General features: G+C 43.1%; 1 protein-coding gene across 1 annotated transcript in view; it reads right to left on the bottom strand.

Moving 5' to 3' along the window:
* TTLL5 (tubulin tyrosine ligase like 5) overlaps positions 1-18,545 on the bottom strand; it is a gene marked incomplete in the record, with an annotated part of 5,893,562 nt that overhangs the window by 4,331,231 nt on the left and 1,543,786 nt on the right. Inside the window, 1 exon segment of the mRNA XM_044073865.1 lies at positions 13,539-13,620. Within this exon segment, the coding sequence (XP_043929800.1) occupies positions 13,539-13,620 (82 nt within the window).

Genomic DNA, 18,545 nt, shown 5'->3' with positions numbered 1-18,545 from the left:
TTACCTATGGAATTTGAAATTAACGCATCTCCAGCTTTATTGTAAGATTTAGTTGAGGATACTAGGAGTTTATTAGCAGAGCGAAGTGTGGCTAGATTTTTATAAGGAGAAATCAGTCTTGCCAGGCTAGGAGTATTGTCCGGGAAGTGAAGGGTCTTGTGAATGACAAGTAATTGTTGGTAGAGTAGGTGGTTGTTAAGCTCTAGCCAGTTTAGTTGTTTGAGGTTGTGACAGTGGTGAGTTCTGAGGGGAGTAGCAGTAATGAATCTGGCTATACTATTATAACAGGTAGAGAGTTTGCTAATGTTATTTTTAGATAAGGAAGTATATATAGCTGAGGCATAGAAAAGGGTGGAAATCAGGTGGGTCTGTGCAATGTTTTTTCTGGCTGCTGGGGTAAGGAAGGGTTTAAATTCTGTAAAGTGTCCCAATTTTTTTATTAACAGCTTTAATAGTAGTGTTAATATGGTCATCAAAGTTGAGATGGTTGTCAATGGTTACACCTAATAGTCGTGTGGTTTTATCAGGGTTAATAGCTGTAGCATTATTTGAGGAGATAGTGAAGAAAGGTATAGGAGATTTATTAGTAGGAGTAAAGAGAAGAAGCTTAGTTTTTTTGGGGTTAAGGAGGAGGCAGTGTTGCATAAACCATTTTTCAACGTTTTGGAAAGTTATTTGGGTGCTAGACTGGAGGGAGGAAACATCTTTAGCAGTGCAGATCAAAGTCGATTCATCTGCATATTGGATGCAGGTAGCTTGTGGCACATTCAAATAAAGGTCATTGATAAATAATGAGAAAAGAAGGGGTCCTAGGATTGATCCTTGAGGAACACCAATATTTACTGGAAGTAAGCATGATAGATTGTTCCCCCAAAGCACTGATTGTTGCCTGTTTACTAGATAACTTCTAAACCATTGTAAAGAATGTGAGCTGAGAGAGAAAAGGTTGAGTTTTTCAAGTAGTATATTATGGTTAACCATATCAAAAGCTTTTGATAGATCTATGAATAGTGCTGAGGAGAAACAATTATTATTGAGATTATTATTTATGGAGTCAGAGAAGGAAAGGAGAGCAGTGGTAGTGCTGTGGAAAGGTCTAAAACCATGTTGACAGTCAGCTAGAAGTTTGTTTTGAAGAAGGTAGTTAAGAAATTGTTTGTGTATGCATCTTTCCATTATCTTAGCTAATGGGGACAGTAAGGCAATGGGGCGAAAGTTGGAGAGCTCAGTAGAAGAGCCCCCTTTATGTAGAGGAATTATATGAGATATTTTCCAAATGGTGGGGATGTTTCCTTCAGAGATAGTCCTATTAATCAGAATAGATACAGGGAGATAAATAGCTTTTGCAGCTATTTGTAAGTATTCAGATGGGAGTTGGTCAGCAGATGGGGTACAAGGTTTGAGTTTGCTGAGAAGCTTATAAATAATGGATGAAGAGACAGGTTGAATTTGAAAGACTTTAGATGAGACTGGAGAGGTATGTTGTGGGGATACAGTAGGAGTGGGTAATGAATTAGCTAGGGTTAGTATAGCTTCTGTAAAGTACTTATTAAAGGCATCTGGGATCTGAGAAGCATTGTTGAGGTTAAAGCCAGAAGGGATGGGAGTAGGCGAATATCCTGGTTTAAGAAGTTTATTAACACCCGACCAGAATTTTTGAGGGGTATTTTGATTGGCTTTTTGTAGGTGAAGATAGAATTCTTTTTTGTCTCTAAGAGTATCTTTCTTGGTGGCATTTCTTAATTGTTTGAAAAGGAGATGATCAGATGGACATTTGGTAGCTCTCCATTTAGCCCAGATTTTATTTCTAAGGATCATTTTTTCTTTAGTTTGTTTTGTTAGCCATGGGGCAGTCTTGGCTCTTAACCTAGTAGAGCGTAATGGAGCGTGCTGATCAAGAATTTGTAGAAAGGTTTTGTTAAAATAGGCCACTGCTTCATTAAGTTCAAGGTGTGTCAAAGGTGACCAGTCACATGCCTGTAATTCAGCAAGGAAGTTATCAGGGTTGAAAAATCTTTTTGAACGGCATATTCTTAGGTTATGGGTATTAGGATTATTTAATTTTTGTCTGAAGACATATGTAAGTACATGATCGCTAATGCTGTCTGGGAGGGTTCCAGGAGTATAGCTATTGGGGGGGTGATTAGTAAGGATCCAGTCCAAAATTGTCTCTTTAATATTTGGTTTATGGATTCTAGTTGGAGTTGTTATTAATTGCGAGAAACCATAAAGATTAATATGGTTGGTAGGCTGCTGGGATGAGCAGGTTTTCCAGTCAATGTTGAAATCACCAAGTATTATGGTTTCTTGGGGTAGGTGGATTGAAAGTGAACTAAGTAAGTCTTCTAATATTTGAATATTATTACCAGGGGGAAGGTACATGCAGATTATATAGATAGCTTTATTGTTGTTAATCTGAAGTTTGGTTGATAAAATTTCTGCTTTGTTGCCTGTTAATGGAAGCTCATTAAAAAGGGTAACTTGTAGATTAGATTTATAGATTATGGCTATACCGCCACCTTTTTTCTTCATGCGATCAAATCTAAGTATGTTATAGCCAGGAGGGGTAATTTCCTGGTCTTGGGTAGAGGGTTTTAACCAAGTCTCTGTGAGACATAATATATCAAATGCGTGCAGGTGAAGGAGTGCATGGAGGTGGTGAATTTTGTTGTTTACGCTTCTAATATTCAGGTGAGCTATTAGAAGGGAGTTGGTTGCTTTGTTACATGAAGAATGAAGAGGTGACAGATTAATATTTGAATCATTTTCATTCATGATAGAGGGACCAGGATTTGGATGAACATCACCATGTAGGAGGAGGTGGTGATGGGAGAAAGATAGTATTTTTAGAATTTTCAGTGAGATATTAAGAATCTTTTTATTAAAGCAGAAGGTCATGTGAGATATTCTATGGTATTTTGGTAGTAAATATATGGAAGAACATGTAATGTTGCTATGATTAAGGGTACTGAAAATAGAGGAAGGTAGAGTTTGTTGCAGATGTGGGTTTTGTTCAAATAAAGTGTATATTTCAAAAGAGGTGGTGTAGTAGGATAAAGAAAGAGAGGCTGTAGCAATAGTAAAGAGAAGGATATGTAAGCAAACTGTTTTAAGTGATGGTGACATGGTAGTGAATATCTGAAAGGGTAGTAAAAGTTATAAAGGATGTTCAGATTAAGAACAAGAAGATCGGTATTGATATGTGAAGTAGGGAGTGAAGAAGATTAGTAATTATAAATTACTATAGGAGATAGTTAGATTGAGTCCAATACGATGTAAATGTTAGATAGGTAGTAAGTGAAGTTTAAAGTAGGGCAAGGTCTTAAAATAATAGAAGATGAGAATGCAAGAGACAACGTTAAATTGAATTTGAAAGTAGATATGAGTCAGTTAGTTTTAGAGTTGGAGGTTAGAGATGGGTGGTTAAGAAGGAGGGGAGGGAAGAAAGAGAGGTATACGTTAAGGGGAGGGGTTTAGTAAGATGGCTGGTTATAGGTTAGGAGGAGTAGGGGGAGTGTCTAGTGAGGTATAAGTTAAGGACCCCTGGGGGTGGGTGGGATATGGGGGTAGGGAAGGGAGCGGAGCGGGGCAGACACAAAAAGGGCGAGAGCAGTGGAAGAGAAAACAATCAGGAAGTAATTGGCCAAGGTAAGTAGGCTGGAAACAAGCGATGATGTGAAGATAAGGAGAAACAGTTTGGGTATAGGTACAAGGGAGGCTTAGAAGTAGTAGAAATGGTATATGTAGACTCAAGGATGGAGTGATATAGCAGTAAGAGGTAGATATATGCAGAACTCAAAAAGGAAGGACTACAAGGAAAAGGAGATAGTCAAGGAAAATGCATAACACATTTAGCAAAGGAAGAGAAACTAGAGTAATTTCAAGGGAGAGAGAGAGCACTATAGGTGGGAAGAGAAGTTAGAGTAGTTTCAAGGGAGAGAGCACTGTAGGTGGGAAAAGAGGAATGGAAGTACAGGAAACACGAGTAGTCTAAGGGGTAATACTATATAGGTAGTTATCTACAGAACCGAGGAGACAAATTAAGGGGTAATACAGTTAAGGTAGGCAGGCAGGCAGGCGGCAGCGGGGGGGGGGGGTTGGCTGCTGGCAGACACAGGCAGAGTTCTAGTACATATACAAGAGAGGAAAAACAAATAATACTAAAATGACACTCTTAGTAAAATGTAATATCACAGAGACATACAGTATTAAGTTAGAGTGGTTCTATCCAGGGTGTTTAGTTAACCCAGGGGCGAAAACCCAGGCAGCTTTGGAGGGTGGAAAATTGCAGTCTTAGGAGTCCAAACTGAGCACTTCCAGGGGTTGAGAGTGGAAAAAGTACGTTATACCAGAGTATTAAGTTACAGTGGTTCTATCCAGGGTGTTTAGTTAACCCAGGAGCGAAAACCCAGGCAGCTTTGGAGGGTGGAAAATTGCAGTCTTAGGAGTCCAAACTGAGCACTTCCAGGGGTTGAGAGTGGAAAAAGTACGTTATACCAGAGTATTAAGTTAGAGTGGTTCTATCCAGGGTGTTTAGTTAACCCAGGGGTGAAAACCCAGGCAGCTTTGGAGGGTGGAAAATTGCAGTCTTAGGAGTCCAAAAGTACAGTTTTGTACCTACCATAAATGTAGATGTCCGAACTGGATAGCATCTGCAGTCATAACAACTGGGTTGTCCTGTCGTCAGGCAGCCCTTCAGTCGGCCGGATTCCAAAGTCCGGGTCCGGCTTCGGCTGATGTCGCACTTCACCCGACGTCATCTCTGTGGGTCTTCGGGTATAAAGGCATCAGCCGACGCCATTTTCTTCAGTGTTTCTTGCCCCAGATGCCAGTAGCCTTCTTGAAGGCTAAAATTTGGATAAATGCCAATGTTTCCAAAAAGATAGAGGTAAACACAAACATAAGCATGTATGTACATATATACAAACAAATACACCATAAAAGACTCCCCCCACCAGCTAGCTATTAGGAGGGTAAACACCCTAGGAGTACCACAGAGGGAAGGAGGGAGGTAATCCTGACTGCAGATGCTATCCAGTTCGGACATCTACATTTATGGTAGGTACAAAACTGTACTATGTCCTTCATGGATGCATCTGCAGTCATAACAACTGGGTAGAATACCATAGCCAACTAGGGGAGGAGGAAAAACTAGATTATGGTGTGTTTAGGATCCCTTGCAGTACAGCAGTGGCAAACCCTGCTCGGGATCTGGAATATAGAGGCAAATTATAATGCTTGGCAAATGTATGCACGGAGGTCCAAGTAGCCGCCTCAATAATGTCTTTGGTTGCCACTCCTCGTAAGAAGGCTGTGGTAGTGGCTGTTGCCCTTGTAGAATGAGGTCTTATGTTCTGTGGAATTGGTTTTCCATGGAAGGAGTAACAGAATCGTATGCAATTTCCTATCCATTTGGAGATTGTCTGTTTGGAAATAGCTTTTCCTTCCCTTCCTGTTGCATAGGCTACAAAAAGCTGGCCAGTTTTTCTGCTACTTTTTGTTCTGTCCAAGTAGTAGCGTAGCTGTCTGTGTACATCCAAGGTATGCAGTATTCTTTCCCCTCTGTTTTGTGGGTTGGGAAAGAAGGTAGGTAGGTGGATTGCCTGGTTTAAAGACACTCTGGATACCACCTTAGGCATAAATGTAGGATTAGTCCTCATGGACACTCTATCTTGGTGGAAGATTAGGAAGGGCTGTACTGCCATTAGGGCCTGAAGTTCAGAAACCCTCCTGGCTGAGGTTATTGCCAGTAGGAAAGCAGTTTTCCACGATAGATGCTGTAGGTCTGCTGTTGCTGCTGGTTCAAAAGGTGATAGTGTCAACTTCTCTAGCACAAAATTCAAGTCCCAAGCTGGCAATGGTGGTTTCATTGGAGGTTTTACATTCTTGATTCCTCTGAGGAACTGCCTGAGTAAAGGATGTGAAAAGACAGGTGGATCAAAGCTGTATTCTGCTGATATAGCTGATGCATGTATCTTGATGGAGGAGTAGGACAGGCCTGTATGTAGAAGTTCTGCCAGATACTCCAGAATGTTAGGCATATCTATGTTTGACACATCTTTTCCTCTTTCAGTACTCCAAATGACAAACCTTTTCCATTTTCCTGCATAGTTCCTTCTTGTTGAAGGTCTGCGGGTTCAAGAATAATATCTTTAACTCTTTGTGAAAGTTCTGGATTAGCTGCTGCTATGTGATGTTCCATGCAGTCAGTTGCAGCGTTTTTAGGTTCGGATGCATGATGCTGTAGTTGTTCTGAGTTAACATCAAAGGCATCAGGGGTATTGGCCACATATTGTTCCGAGACATGCTCCTCAGCAGTGGGTACCAGTGTTGTCTTGGCCAGTTTGGAGCTATCAGGATTATCCTTGGGCGTTCTTCCTTGATTTTTACTAATACCTTGTCTATCAAGGCAACAGGTGGGAATGCATATGCTGTTAGGCCTTTCCAGCTGAAGGAGAGCGAATCCACTTTCCATGCCAGTGGGTGGAATGTCCTTGTGCAGAATTTTTGAGCTGGTGATTGAGAGGGAAGCGAATAGATCTATCTGAGGCATTCACCATTTCTTTGAGATGGTCTTGAAGATGTCCGGGTGTAGCAGCCATTCGTGGGCATCCGATGTGGTTCTGCTTAATATGTCTGCTAGAGTATTCTCCTTTCCGGTACAAATATTGCCTGTAACTGGATGTTGTAGCTGAGTGCCAGGTTCCACAGCTCCAAAGTCATTCTGCATAGGGGGTATGAATGAGTGCCTCCCTGTTTGTTGATGTACCACATGACTGTGGTGTTGTCTGTCCTTATCATCAACTGGCCCTCTTTGAGAAATGGTCTGAACTTTTGGATTGCCAGTTTTACTGCCAGTATTTCTTTTAGGTTGATGTGCAGGTGGAGTTGATCCTGCGTCCACAATCCTTGCATTTGTCCAGCATGTGGGCCCCCATCCTAGGTCTGAAGCGTCTGTTGTGATGGTCTGGTTTGCTTGATATCTGCGAAAGGGTAGACCTGGGTTTGACTGGCATGCTTGAGCCCACCATAGGAACTCCTGTTTTAAGCATGGAATTAGTGGAATTTCTGTTTCTAGGCTGTGCCTGTGTTGGGACCATAAGTTCTTTAGGTACCACTGTAGTTTTCTCATATGTAGTCTGGCAAGTGGGACCAAGATTATGCATGATGCCATGAAGCCCAAGGCCTGCAGTACTTTTCTTGCTGTTAACTTGTTCTGTTTTGTTAGAGCCAAGAAGTAAAGAGGAGTTCTTTTGTTTTTCTGCAGTTAGGAATGCCATTTGTCTTACTGTGTCCAATTCAGCCCAAGAATGTCCTTGTTTGGGATGGTATCAGCCTTGATTTTTGTAAATTGACTGTGTATCCCAGTGCTTGTAGCAAGTAAATGACCCTTTGTAAATCTGTTGTCAGCTTGCTTTTGTTGTCCCCTTGTAGCAGGCAGTCGTCTAGGTATGGGTAAATTTGAATTCCCTGTAGTCTGCAGTGGCGATTACTGATGCCAGGCATTTTGTGAATACTCTGGGCGCAGTAGATAAGCCAAAGGGCAATGCTGAGAATTGATAATGCTCTGATCCTGCAAGAAATCTGAGGTATCTTCTGCAAATTGGTCGAATGGGGACGTGCAGGTATGCCTCCTTGAGATCTAGAGTTACCAGCCAACACTCCTTGCCCAGCATGGGAAGAAGTTGCTGTAGGGTCAGCATTTTGAATTTTGGGACAATAATGTATGTATTTAAGGTGGACAGGTCGAGAATAGGTCTCCAACTTTTTTCCTTTCTTGGAACTAGGAATAGTCTGGAGTAGAATCCCTTTCCTTGTTCTGTTGTTGGCACTCTTTCCACAGCTCTCATGTTTGCTAATTGCATTATCTGTTGTAGAGCCTCTGTTTTTTGGTTTGGAGGAAGATTTGGCATTCCTCTTTTGACTGGTAAAGTGTGGAAGTGGAACCGGTAACCTTGATCTATGGTTTGTAAAATCCACTTGTCTTTTGTGATATAGTGCCAGTTCTTCGAAAATAAGGTTAATTTGCCGCCTAATGGAGCTGCTATTTGTTCCCTGGTAGGCGGATGTAGAGGTAAGTCACTGTGGTTGTGTTGTTGTAGTGGCAGTGGTTGTGTCTGTGCCTCTGTTGTTACCTTGCCACTGTCGTCCTCTGTAGGCACCTCCTCTGGATTGGTTTCTGCCTCTGGCACGTCTATTCCAGCCCCTTTGGGATCTTGTGGAGTCAGGAAAGGACCAATTTTTGGCAGGCCAGTTCCTGCTAAACCTTGGGGGTTGAACCTGCAAGAAATCTTTAACCGTTTGAACAGATTTTGCCTTTTCTTCCATTTTCTTCATTACCTGCTGGGCAGGTGTACCAAACAAGCTGGTCTTATCCATAGGAACATCTAATAACTTAGCTTTAACATGATCCGGTAAGGCTTGTTCCTTTAGCCATGCATGTCTTCTTATCACTGTGCCAGTCATGGCTGATCTAAATGAAGCCTCCAGTGCATCATAGCCACATTTTAAGGAATGGTTACTAACCTGTTGTATATTATTTACCATTTCTAATACATATTTCTTATCAATAGAGTCATCAGAGGATAGCTTTTTTGTTAACTGATCAAGCATAAACTCTTGGTATTGTATCATGTGAAACTGACAGTTTAAAGCTCTAGCTGAGAGAGTAGCTGAGGTGTAGACTTTTTTGCCCCATCTGTCTAGTGACCTGGCTTCCCTTTCAGAAGGAATAGGGTTTTTAGCTGTGGTCGGGGCTACTGCCCTGGGACCCTGGGATATAGTTTGGGTCTGCAAGTGGGGCCTTGTAAAGGTGGTGATGAGTGTCTGGTACCCTGTAAAATCTGTCTGGTTTGGCAGGGGCTGGAGGTAAAGAATCTGGTGCAGAGCAGACATCATTGAAGGCATCGTCCACCACAGAGAGGACAGGAGGTATAGCTAAGGGCCTGTGCTGTGGAAGGTGTAGAAAAGTCCTAAGTCTTTTTCTGGAGTCTGAGAAATCCTGCTGCTGTCATTGGAACTGCTCTCGCATGGCATGTAAAGTTTCCCCAAAGGAAAATTCTTCTGGTGGGGAAGCAGCTGGAATGGATTCTTCAGCATCTGAGTCTTCATAATTGGAGAAAGGAGCCTCTGGCTGGTCTGTTATGTCTGATTCATCGGCAGAATCATCAGAGGACACAGGCTCGGGGGGCTCTGCCCTAGGTCTCTTCCATGGGGGCTGAGAGGCCCTGTCTGGGTGGGATTGAGATCCCCTGATTAATGAAATTAAATCTTCTGCCAGAGTAAGCATTTGTGAACTAGAAGAGGGCCTGGTTGTAGGGGGTTTAACAGGCACCGTTTTAGTAGTTTTGGCTGCTTTAGCCCTGGCAAAGGCCTTAATGGACATGGCTGCTGGAGGCCTAGCAGCACCACGTGCTGGGGTAGAGACATCCAAGGGAATGGTGTCTGATAAGTCAGTGGCAACCACCATAGTGGATAAAATTTCTGAGGCCGATTCAATAGAAGTAGCAGGGGCCTCAGTGGTAGTGAAAGATTCAGCTGTACTTTGATCAGTTTTCTCGGTTTCGGCGAAACCGGACACTCAGTTTGCTTAACCATGGTTTCGGCGAAACCGGACCGCTGAGTGTCGGTCTTATCTTTGCGTTTTTAGCAGTTTGGGTAGTCGGAGGATCCGGCGGCATAATATCGCAAAATCAGAACCAAAAACCGTTCAGCAAACTCCGACCCGGCCTAAGCGTTCGTCGGTTGAATAAACACAGGCGAACAGGCTGCTACGTCGTGGGCTGGGCCTAAACAAGGCAGACAATAAGAGTGGAAATCTTTATGAGGTATTTGTTTCCCACAGGTTAAACAATTATTAACTTTTCTGACATCGGCTGAGGCAAGAAAGAGTCCCCAGCGGGTACTTAGCTTTAGAAGTCTTGGTAGTATTCGGTAGAAGTAATCTCTGGATCCGACCGACCGGCACTTGCGAACAGCTTCTGCTTGGCGAGCGCCGCAAGAAAGACTGAAGAAAATGGCGTCGGCTGATGCCTTTATACCAGACCACAGAGATGGCGTTGGGTGAAGTCGACATCAGCGAAGCGGACCCGGACTTTGGAATCCGGCCGACTGAAGGGCTGCCTGACGACAGGACAACCCAGTTGTTATGACTGCAGATGCATCCATGAAGGACATCTGAGCACTTCCAGGGGTTGAGAGTGGAAAAAGTACGTTATACCAGAGTATTAAGTTAGAGTGGTTCTATCCAGGGTGTTTAGTTAACCCAGGGGCGAAAACCCAGGCAGCTTTGGAGGGTGGAAAATTGCAGTCTTAGGAGTCCAAACTGAGCACTTCCAGGGGTTGAGAGTGGAAAAAGTACGTTATACCAGAGTATTAAGTTAGAGTGGTTCTATCCAGGGTGTTTAGTTAACCCAGGGGCGAAAACCCAGGCAGCTTTGGAGGTTGGAAAATTGCAGTCTTAGGAGTCCAAACTGAGCACTTCCAGGGGTTGAGAGTGGAAAAAGTATGTTATACCAGAGTATTAAGTTAGAGTGGTTCTATCCAGGGTGTTTAGTTAACCCAGGGGCGAAAACCCAGGCAGCTTTGGAGGGTGGAAAATTGCAGTCTTAGGAGTCCAAACTGAGCACTTCCAGGGGTTGAGAGTGGAAAAAGTACGTTATACCAGAGTATTAAGTTAGAGTGGTTCTATCCAGGGTGTTTAGTTAACCCAGGCGAAAACCCAGGCAGCTTTGGAGGGTGGAAAATTGCAGTCTTAGGAGTCCAAACTGAGCACTTCCAGGGGTTGAGAGTGGAAAAAGTACGTTATACCAGAGTATTAAGTTAGAGTGGTTCTATCCAGGGTGTTTAGTTAACCCAGGCCGAAAACCCAGGCAGCTTTGGAGGGTGGAAAATTGCAGTCTTAGGAGTCCAAACTGAGCACTTCCAGGGGTTGAGAGTGGAAAAAGTACGTTATACCAGAGTATTAAGTTAGAGTGGTTCTATCCAGGGTGTTTAGTTAACCCAGGGGCGAAAACCCAGGCAGCTTTGGAGGTTGGAAAATTGCAGTCTTAGGAGTCCAAACTGAGCACTTCCAGGGGTTGAGAGTGGAAAAAGTACGTTATACCAGAGTATTAAGTTAGAGTGGTTCTATCCAGGGTGTTTAGTTAACCCAGGCCGAAAACCCAGGCAGCTTTGGAGGGTGGAAAATTGCAGTCTTAGGAGTCCAAACTGAGCACTTCCAGGGGTTGAGAGTGGAAAAAAGTACGTTATACCAGAGTATTAAGTTAGAGTGGTTCAATCCAGGGTGTTTAGTCAACCCAGGGGCGAAAACCCAGGCAGCTTTGGAGGGTGGAAAATTGCAGTCTTAGGAGTCCAAACTGAGCACTTCCAGGGGTTGAGAGTGGAAAAAAGTACGTTATACCAGAGTATTAAGTTAGAGTGGTTCAATCCAGGGTGTTTAGTCAACCCAGGGGCGAAAACCCAGGCAGCTTTGGAGGGTGGAAAATTGCAGTCTTAGGAGTCCAAACTGAGCACTTCCAGGGGTTGAGAGTGGAAAAAGTACGTTATACCAGAGTATTAAGTTAGAGTGGTTCTATCCAGGGTGTTTAGTTAACCCAGGCCGAAAACCCAGGCAGCTTTGGAGGGTGGAAAATTGCAGTCTTAGGAGTCCAAACTGAGCACTTCCAGGGGTTGAGAGTGGAAAAAGTATGTTATACCAGAGTATTAAGTTAGAGTGGTTCTATCCAGGGTGTTTAGTTAACCCAGGGGCGAAAACCCAGGCAGCTTTGGAGGGTGGAAAATTGCAGTCTTAGGAGTCCAAACTGAGCACTTCCAGGGGTTGAGAGTGGAAAAAGTACGTTATACCAGAGTATTAAGTTAGAGTGGTTCTATCCAGGGTGTTTAGTTAACCCAGGGGCGAAAACCCAGGCAGCTTTGGAGGGTGGAAAATTGCAGTCTTAGGAGTCCAAACTGAGCACTTCCAGGGGTTGAGAGTGGAAAAAGTACGTTATACCAGCATCCACCGTTCCGTCAGCAGCCACGCGCAATGTCTAAACACATGTCTAAACTATATCAAATGTGAGTGATGCTTTAAAGCTCCCCCATTTATTAACTACCTTCCTATGTTGTTGGCTTCTTCCTAATTATCCTGACTTGCCAAAACCCATAGATAGCCTTAGGCACAGGCAAACTAGGAGACTGCTGCTGTAGCAGGGGCACTTTTCCAGTAATCTAAATTGTGTAGGTAGACCAGGATGGGGGCAGTGGGTGGTGGTGGAGGGGTGCTGTAGAGACCTTTTGCCTAGGGCTCCAGTTGACCAAAGGCCAACCCTGCCAACACCACTATCTGGTTAAGTTCAAGATACTAATGATTCTTCTGTTAACTCCCAAGCTTTTGTCTGTCACTCAAGCATTTCATCTGGGAACCATGGAAAATGTTTCACAGGGAATGCCTCTTTGCAGGCTTTGTTATTGTCAGAAGGAAGCAAAATCCCTTTAGGCTTAATGGATCACTTTCCATTGGCTATCTTTTTTTGCTTTTCTCCTTAGCCTGTTCTGCATTTAATACGGTTTTCAATCCTCCAGGAAACATATTCTGAAGTTAGCTAGCGCTAACAACCAGTGAACCATTTTCTATACTTTGTTCTCACCAAGTTTACAAATTTTCCCTTCTGCTACAGTTTTGTCAGATGCAGTTCTTTCTGACAGTAGGGCTTAAACTTTATTCATACAGCTTTTGGCTGCTTTCCAAAGGACAAGTTTATAGCATACACATACAATTTGCCCTCTCAATTAACAAATCCTGCTGTGGAATACCAGTACAGTGGCTTATTTTTACTTTCATAAAATTCATTCAGATTATTCCTTCTATTTTATCTACTACATTAAAAACTCAGCTAATTTTCTTTACATGCTCTATATTTTAGCTTTATTTTTTTTAAACAGATCTTAAAAAGCCTCATGTTCAGCCAGTATTTGTTTTATTTCAACCTAAGATGTCTGCAGTGTTATCAGTTCATCTGAACAGCTATTTAAAAGGTTCTGTTCTTGCTATTGTTTTGCCATTTGACTTCAATATTTCTCCAGTGCCTCACTTATTTTAACCACCACTGAAAGCATTTGATTTGTTTTCCCTCTAAATTAGTGGAAGCCATTTACAGTACTACAGCTGAAACCTGAACTGATTTTTGCTGAACAGTTTTAAGGTTCCTTCCAGACAGATTTTTTTCCATCTCTTTTCTGGCTGATTTTCTCCATTTTTCCAAAATTCTTCTTTACTGGCATCTAGGCATTGTAATTTCAAGATAATGAAAGTTACCTTACTTGACAAGTTATACTGACTTTTTTTTAGCAATGGGTCAGTTTTCACACTGATAAATTTAACTCATTACAATGATTAAATAATTAAGTAAAATGTTAAACATGTAAATGTTTTGGAAGCATCTTGTTATTTACCTTTTGTTAATAATATTGCCATTAAAAAGATGTTCTTTTTCACTAAATAGTAGTGGATTTCTATTTATTATGGTAATGATCCTGCTGGTTTCTAAAGTACTTACCATGCCAATGAAGGAGAGAGATTAACTTCAAGAAGCCAAGGTTTCCAATTAGCATCAATGAGCACATCAAAACCATACAGCTCTGAAAAAAAGAAAGACAAGAATAAAATTAAGTCAAGAATGTAAACAGTTAACTTCCAGTCATACTAAAAAATAAGTTATGTATTCACCATAACGTTCCATGTGAGTTGTCCTATCTCGTCTTCATTCTAAACTGATGGGTTCAGAACCGATCTTTGGTTCTGACTCGGCCGCTTACTAAAGCTCAAGGTCTCAAACTAGCTTATGGCTCCATCCTTATCCCATGATGCAATAGTGCCTACCTCAGATCTTGTTTGTTGATGAACTTATATCAAATTTTTACATCAATATATGCAAAGGTATCTACCATATTCCTAAGCCCAAACAAGGGACAAAGTAAAGGAAGTATATTAATAATTTTATATCCTAGATCCTCCAGGAGCTTGTGAAGGCTGGGGATAGGAAGGTGGGACGTAAGTAAGAATGAAGATGAGAGGGACAACTCACATGGAATGTTATGGTGAGTACTTAACTTCTTTATGTGAAGTTGTCCTATCTCATCTTCATTCTATACTGATGCGACAGCGTCCCTAGCACTATCTTTCCTGGGTGGCTCACGGGAGTATATTCTTCAGAACAGTGGACCCAAATGAAGCCCTGTCCATGGAGGCATTGTCTACTTTGTAATGAGTGATAAAGGTATGTGGTCTTGACCAAGTTGCTGCTGCACATATAGCATCTATTGGTAATCTTGCTTTAAAGGCCTGGGAAGTTGACACAGATCTGGTAGAATGCACCTTTACTTTGGTTGCCAATTCGTTGTCTGCTGATTGATAAATGAATGAAATACATTCTGATAACCACCTGGATAAGGTTGATTTTGTCAATGCTAGGCCTTTTTTTATTTTCTGAAAATGAGACAAAAAGTTACTCAGAATTTCTGTGGTCTTTTGTTCTATGCAAGTAAACGAGTAGTTGTCTGTGAACATCAAGCTGATGAAGCATGTATTCTGCCTTATTGCCATATTTAGGGAAAAAAATGGTAGGTCTATAGATTGATTTATACTGAACTCTGAGCATACTTTTGGCAGAAAATAAGGGTTTGTGCGTAGTGAAAACCTATCATTATGGAATACCATGTATGGTGGTTTGATTGTCAAAGCTTGTACTTCCGAGACTCTTCTAGCTGATGTGACTGCTATGAGAAAGATGGTTTTCCAGGATAACAATTTCAAGCTACAAGATGATGCTGGTTCAAACGGTGGGAGAATTATGTGTGATAGAAGAAAATTGAGATTCCATGGTGGAAAGGGTGGTCTTAGCAAATTAGTGCCTCTCAGGAAGGTTTTTGAAAGTTTATGAGACATAATATTTATTTCTTCATTGCTGATATGAAAATTTAAGCTTGCTGTCATTTGCACGTGGACAGGTGCTGCAGCTGCTCCCTCATAACAAAGTTTAGCCAAAAATTCAAATATGAATGCCAAGGATGCTGAACAGGGATCAATGGAGTTCTGTAAAGCCCAGATGCAGAATCTTTTCCATTTGCTATGATAAAGTTTTATTGTAGACATCTTATGAGAATAAATTAAGATGTGTCTGACTTCTGGGGTGAAGTTGTGTAGCCTGGCTACACTGGGAACTGGAGCAGCCATGCTGTCAATTTTAGGGAGTGAAGAGATGGATGGAGAGTCCCCGACGAGTGTGTCAGGAGGTCTGGTACCTGTTCCAGAATCCAAGGCTCTTCCAAAAGATGAGGCTTCAAGAAGGGGAACCATATTTGACGAGGCCAGTAAGGGGCTATTAGAATCACAGTCCTTCCCAAACTGCTGGCTTTCTGAAGAACTTTGGGTATTAGGAGAAATGGTGGAAATGCATAAAAGAGTCCTGGAGGCCAATCGTGTAAAACAGCATCCCTCGGGAACTCCTCCAGAGTGGGGATCAGGCAAAGTAGCTGCTGCATTTTGCATTTGTGGCTGTGGCAAAAAGGTCGCAGCAAGGCTGGCCCCATCTGCAAAATATCTTTTCCACTACTTCTTTCTTCAGGGACCACTCGTGTGGCCTCAGAATGACTCTGCTTAGTTTGTCCGCTATCATGTTGGATTTCCCCAGGACATGTGTTGCTATTAGAAAACATTGGGAGGACATCGCCCACTGCCATACTCTGGGGGCCTCTCAACCAAATGGATAAGATCTGGTTCCTCCTTGTTTGTTTATGTACCACTCTACTGACGTATTGTCTGTTTGTATTGCAATTTTACCTATCAGAAGAGAGTCTTGGAATGCTTGCAACGCCATCAGCACCACTCTCATCTCTAGTATAATTATGTGGAAATGAATCTTGTGGTCCTGCCACGTGCCTTGGGCTGTTCTTCCCTGATAATGCCCCACACCTTACCTGGGAAGCGTCCGTGGTCACTGTGGCTATCGGAGTAGAGGGAAAAATCAGTCTACCCATCGTCACCTGGTCGGAATGAAGCCACCAGCATAGGTCTTTCTTGCAAGTCTCTGTCAGAATTATTGGATGGGACAAAGGTAGCTCCTGCATGGACCATTGTAAGAAAAGCATCCACTGTAGGATTCTCATGTGTAATCTTGCTAATGGAATGACAATTATTGCTGCTGTCATCGTGGCCAGAACTTTCAAGACTGTCCTTGCTGGTGACTTGGTCTTGAAGAGAAGGTCCTGGATTTGAAGGCAAAGAGTTTGAATCCTGTCTGTTGGAAGCCTGACCACCATGGTTTTTGTATTTAATTCTAAGCCTATAAGACAATATGTTGTGATGGTAATAAGGCAGACTTTTTGTAATTTACTGAAATCCCTAACCTGGCATGTAGTTGTAGGGTAGTGTCTCTTGCTTGGACAAGCAGATGCTTGGTGGCAGCGGTTAGGAGCCAGTCATCTACGTATGGAAACACTCGGAATCCCAGACATCTCAGGTGAGCCGTAACTACTGCCATGCATTTGGTGAACACTCTGGGGGTTGTAGTGAGCCCAAAGAGCAGAGCTCAAAATTGGAAATGACTGGCTCCTAGCCGAAAGCGCAGATAACTCCTGGATGGCCTGTCCATCTTTATGTGGTAGTACGCATCCTGGAGATCTATAGAGCACATCCAATTGTCTTTCCCTAGAAAGGGAAGTATTGACTACAACGTGACTATCCAGAAATGTGTCTTCTTTACTGACTTGTTCAGTCTGCTGAGATCTAGAATGGATCTCCAGTCCCCTGTTTTCTTTGGAACTAAAAAGAACCTTGAGTAAGTTCCGGATACTGTCTGGTCTGTGGGGAGTGACTGGATGACTCTTTTTTTTCTAGCAACTTTTGAATTTCTATGGTTGTTGTTCCCTGTGATTGGGTGGAACATCTGGGATTTTCTTTATATGTGGGGGAGGTTTTAAAATACTGAATAGCCTCTGGATATTATGCTGTGTACCCATTTGTCTTTTGTTATATTTAGCCAGGCTTACAGGTACAGAGATAATCAACCCCCCCCGACTATCTCCAGAGATGGACAGTCAGGCCTCCTTTCAGGAGTGCTGATAGGGCTTACCAAAGAATGAACCACGGTCACCCTGATTTTGTGGACCGCCTCTACCACGTGGGTAGCGTCTTACATTATTACCTCCTCCTCTGCCCATGGAGAAAGGTTCACCCTCTGGGACCAGAAAAGCACACTGGGATTTTCGGAACCACATCTTTCCTCCCTTTTGACCCTTGGGACACGGTCTAGGAGGTGGGGAAAAATGGAATCCTATGGCAGAGAGAGCCTTTCCTTCTTGTTCACACCGGGTAAGAGTTTCCTTACCTTTAGGCCTGAACAAGGATGAGCCATCAAATGGGATACTGATAAAGGATGACTTAAAGGGTTTCGCAAAATTGCACAAGCGCATCCAGGAATGTCTCCTAAGGGCAATTCTGGAACCCGCTGATCTGCTCGCTCCATCAGCGGCATAAGAGGCAAGTCACATGGACGAGTTAACTACTGAATTGAGGGTGGCAAGGTGGGAAGATACCTTATCTGTTACCACCAAAGCTACTGAACCCTGTAGACTATCCAAGTTCTTTGTGGAGATCTCTCTGAAGTCTTGTAAAGTGTGTAAGGTAATTCAGGGACCTGAGGGTAAAGGCCGCTGAAGAAAAAATGCACTTTCTGTATCTGTTCATCGTCCACGACTCCTTATTTAGGGGACAGACAAATGTGGAGGTCTCAGATAGCTCATTCTTCGTGGCTGCTGCTACCATCATAGCATCTAGGGGAGCGCCCTTAGTTAAAAAAAGGTTTTATCTTCTTGGGAGGTAATGAATTTGTTAGGCCTCTGAGGGACAAGCTCCACTGTATCTGGAGACTCCCACGTCTTTCGACAAACTAAGTTAAGCAGTTCATCAAAAGGCAGAGACACCCAGTATGGCTGAAGGTTGAGATCCAAAAGCCTTCAGGTACATGGGCTCCTCATCAGAAGGGGCAATGGGCTTCCAGCTGCCTCTCTAAGAATTTCCAGGATGTCCGCAAATGAGACATCTTCAGAGGGTGACCTTGGAGACCCTTCTGACTCCTCGAGGTCCGTGTCTGATGTGACTGACTCATCGGGGGAGTCTACATGCTTCCTCTTACATAACTTCTTCCGAGGGACCTCTTTGGTGGGACATTCTGTAGAGGTTTCGGAAGATAGAGTCTCACCCGATGGGGTGTCCTGAGCTTAGGATCTCTACACTGAGGGGGGAATCATGTGTGTGGAGACAGATACAGGTGCTCTCGTGGATGAAACACTTGGGTCCAACAATGATGATGTCCATGGGGACAAGGCTCTCCTCATAGCTGCGAAAGCCTCCCTCCAATAGCCCGTGGAAGTCCCGGTTCTGAAGAATCAGGTGATCTCCCCCAGAACCATAGGGGTTGGCTCCAAAGCAGAGGCAGGAGCCAAGCTCACCGAGCCAAGGCACCGAGAGATAAGGTCGGAGCTGAAAAGATCTCGACCCGACAATC

Source organism: Protopterus annectens, chromosome 6.part0 (genome assembly GCF_019279795.1).
Source record: "Protopterus annectens isolate FY-2018-M chromosome 6.part0, PAN1.0, whole genome shotgun sequence".
Taxonomy (NCBI): Eukaryota; Metazoa; Chordata; order Ceratodontiformes; family Protopteridae; genus Protopterus; species Protopterus annectens.
Note: the sequence above shows the minus strand (reverse complement) of the source record. Positions and strands in the feature narration are given on the sequence as shown.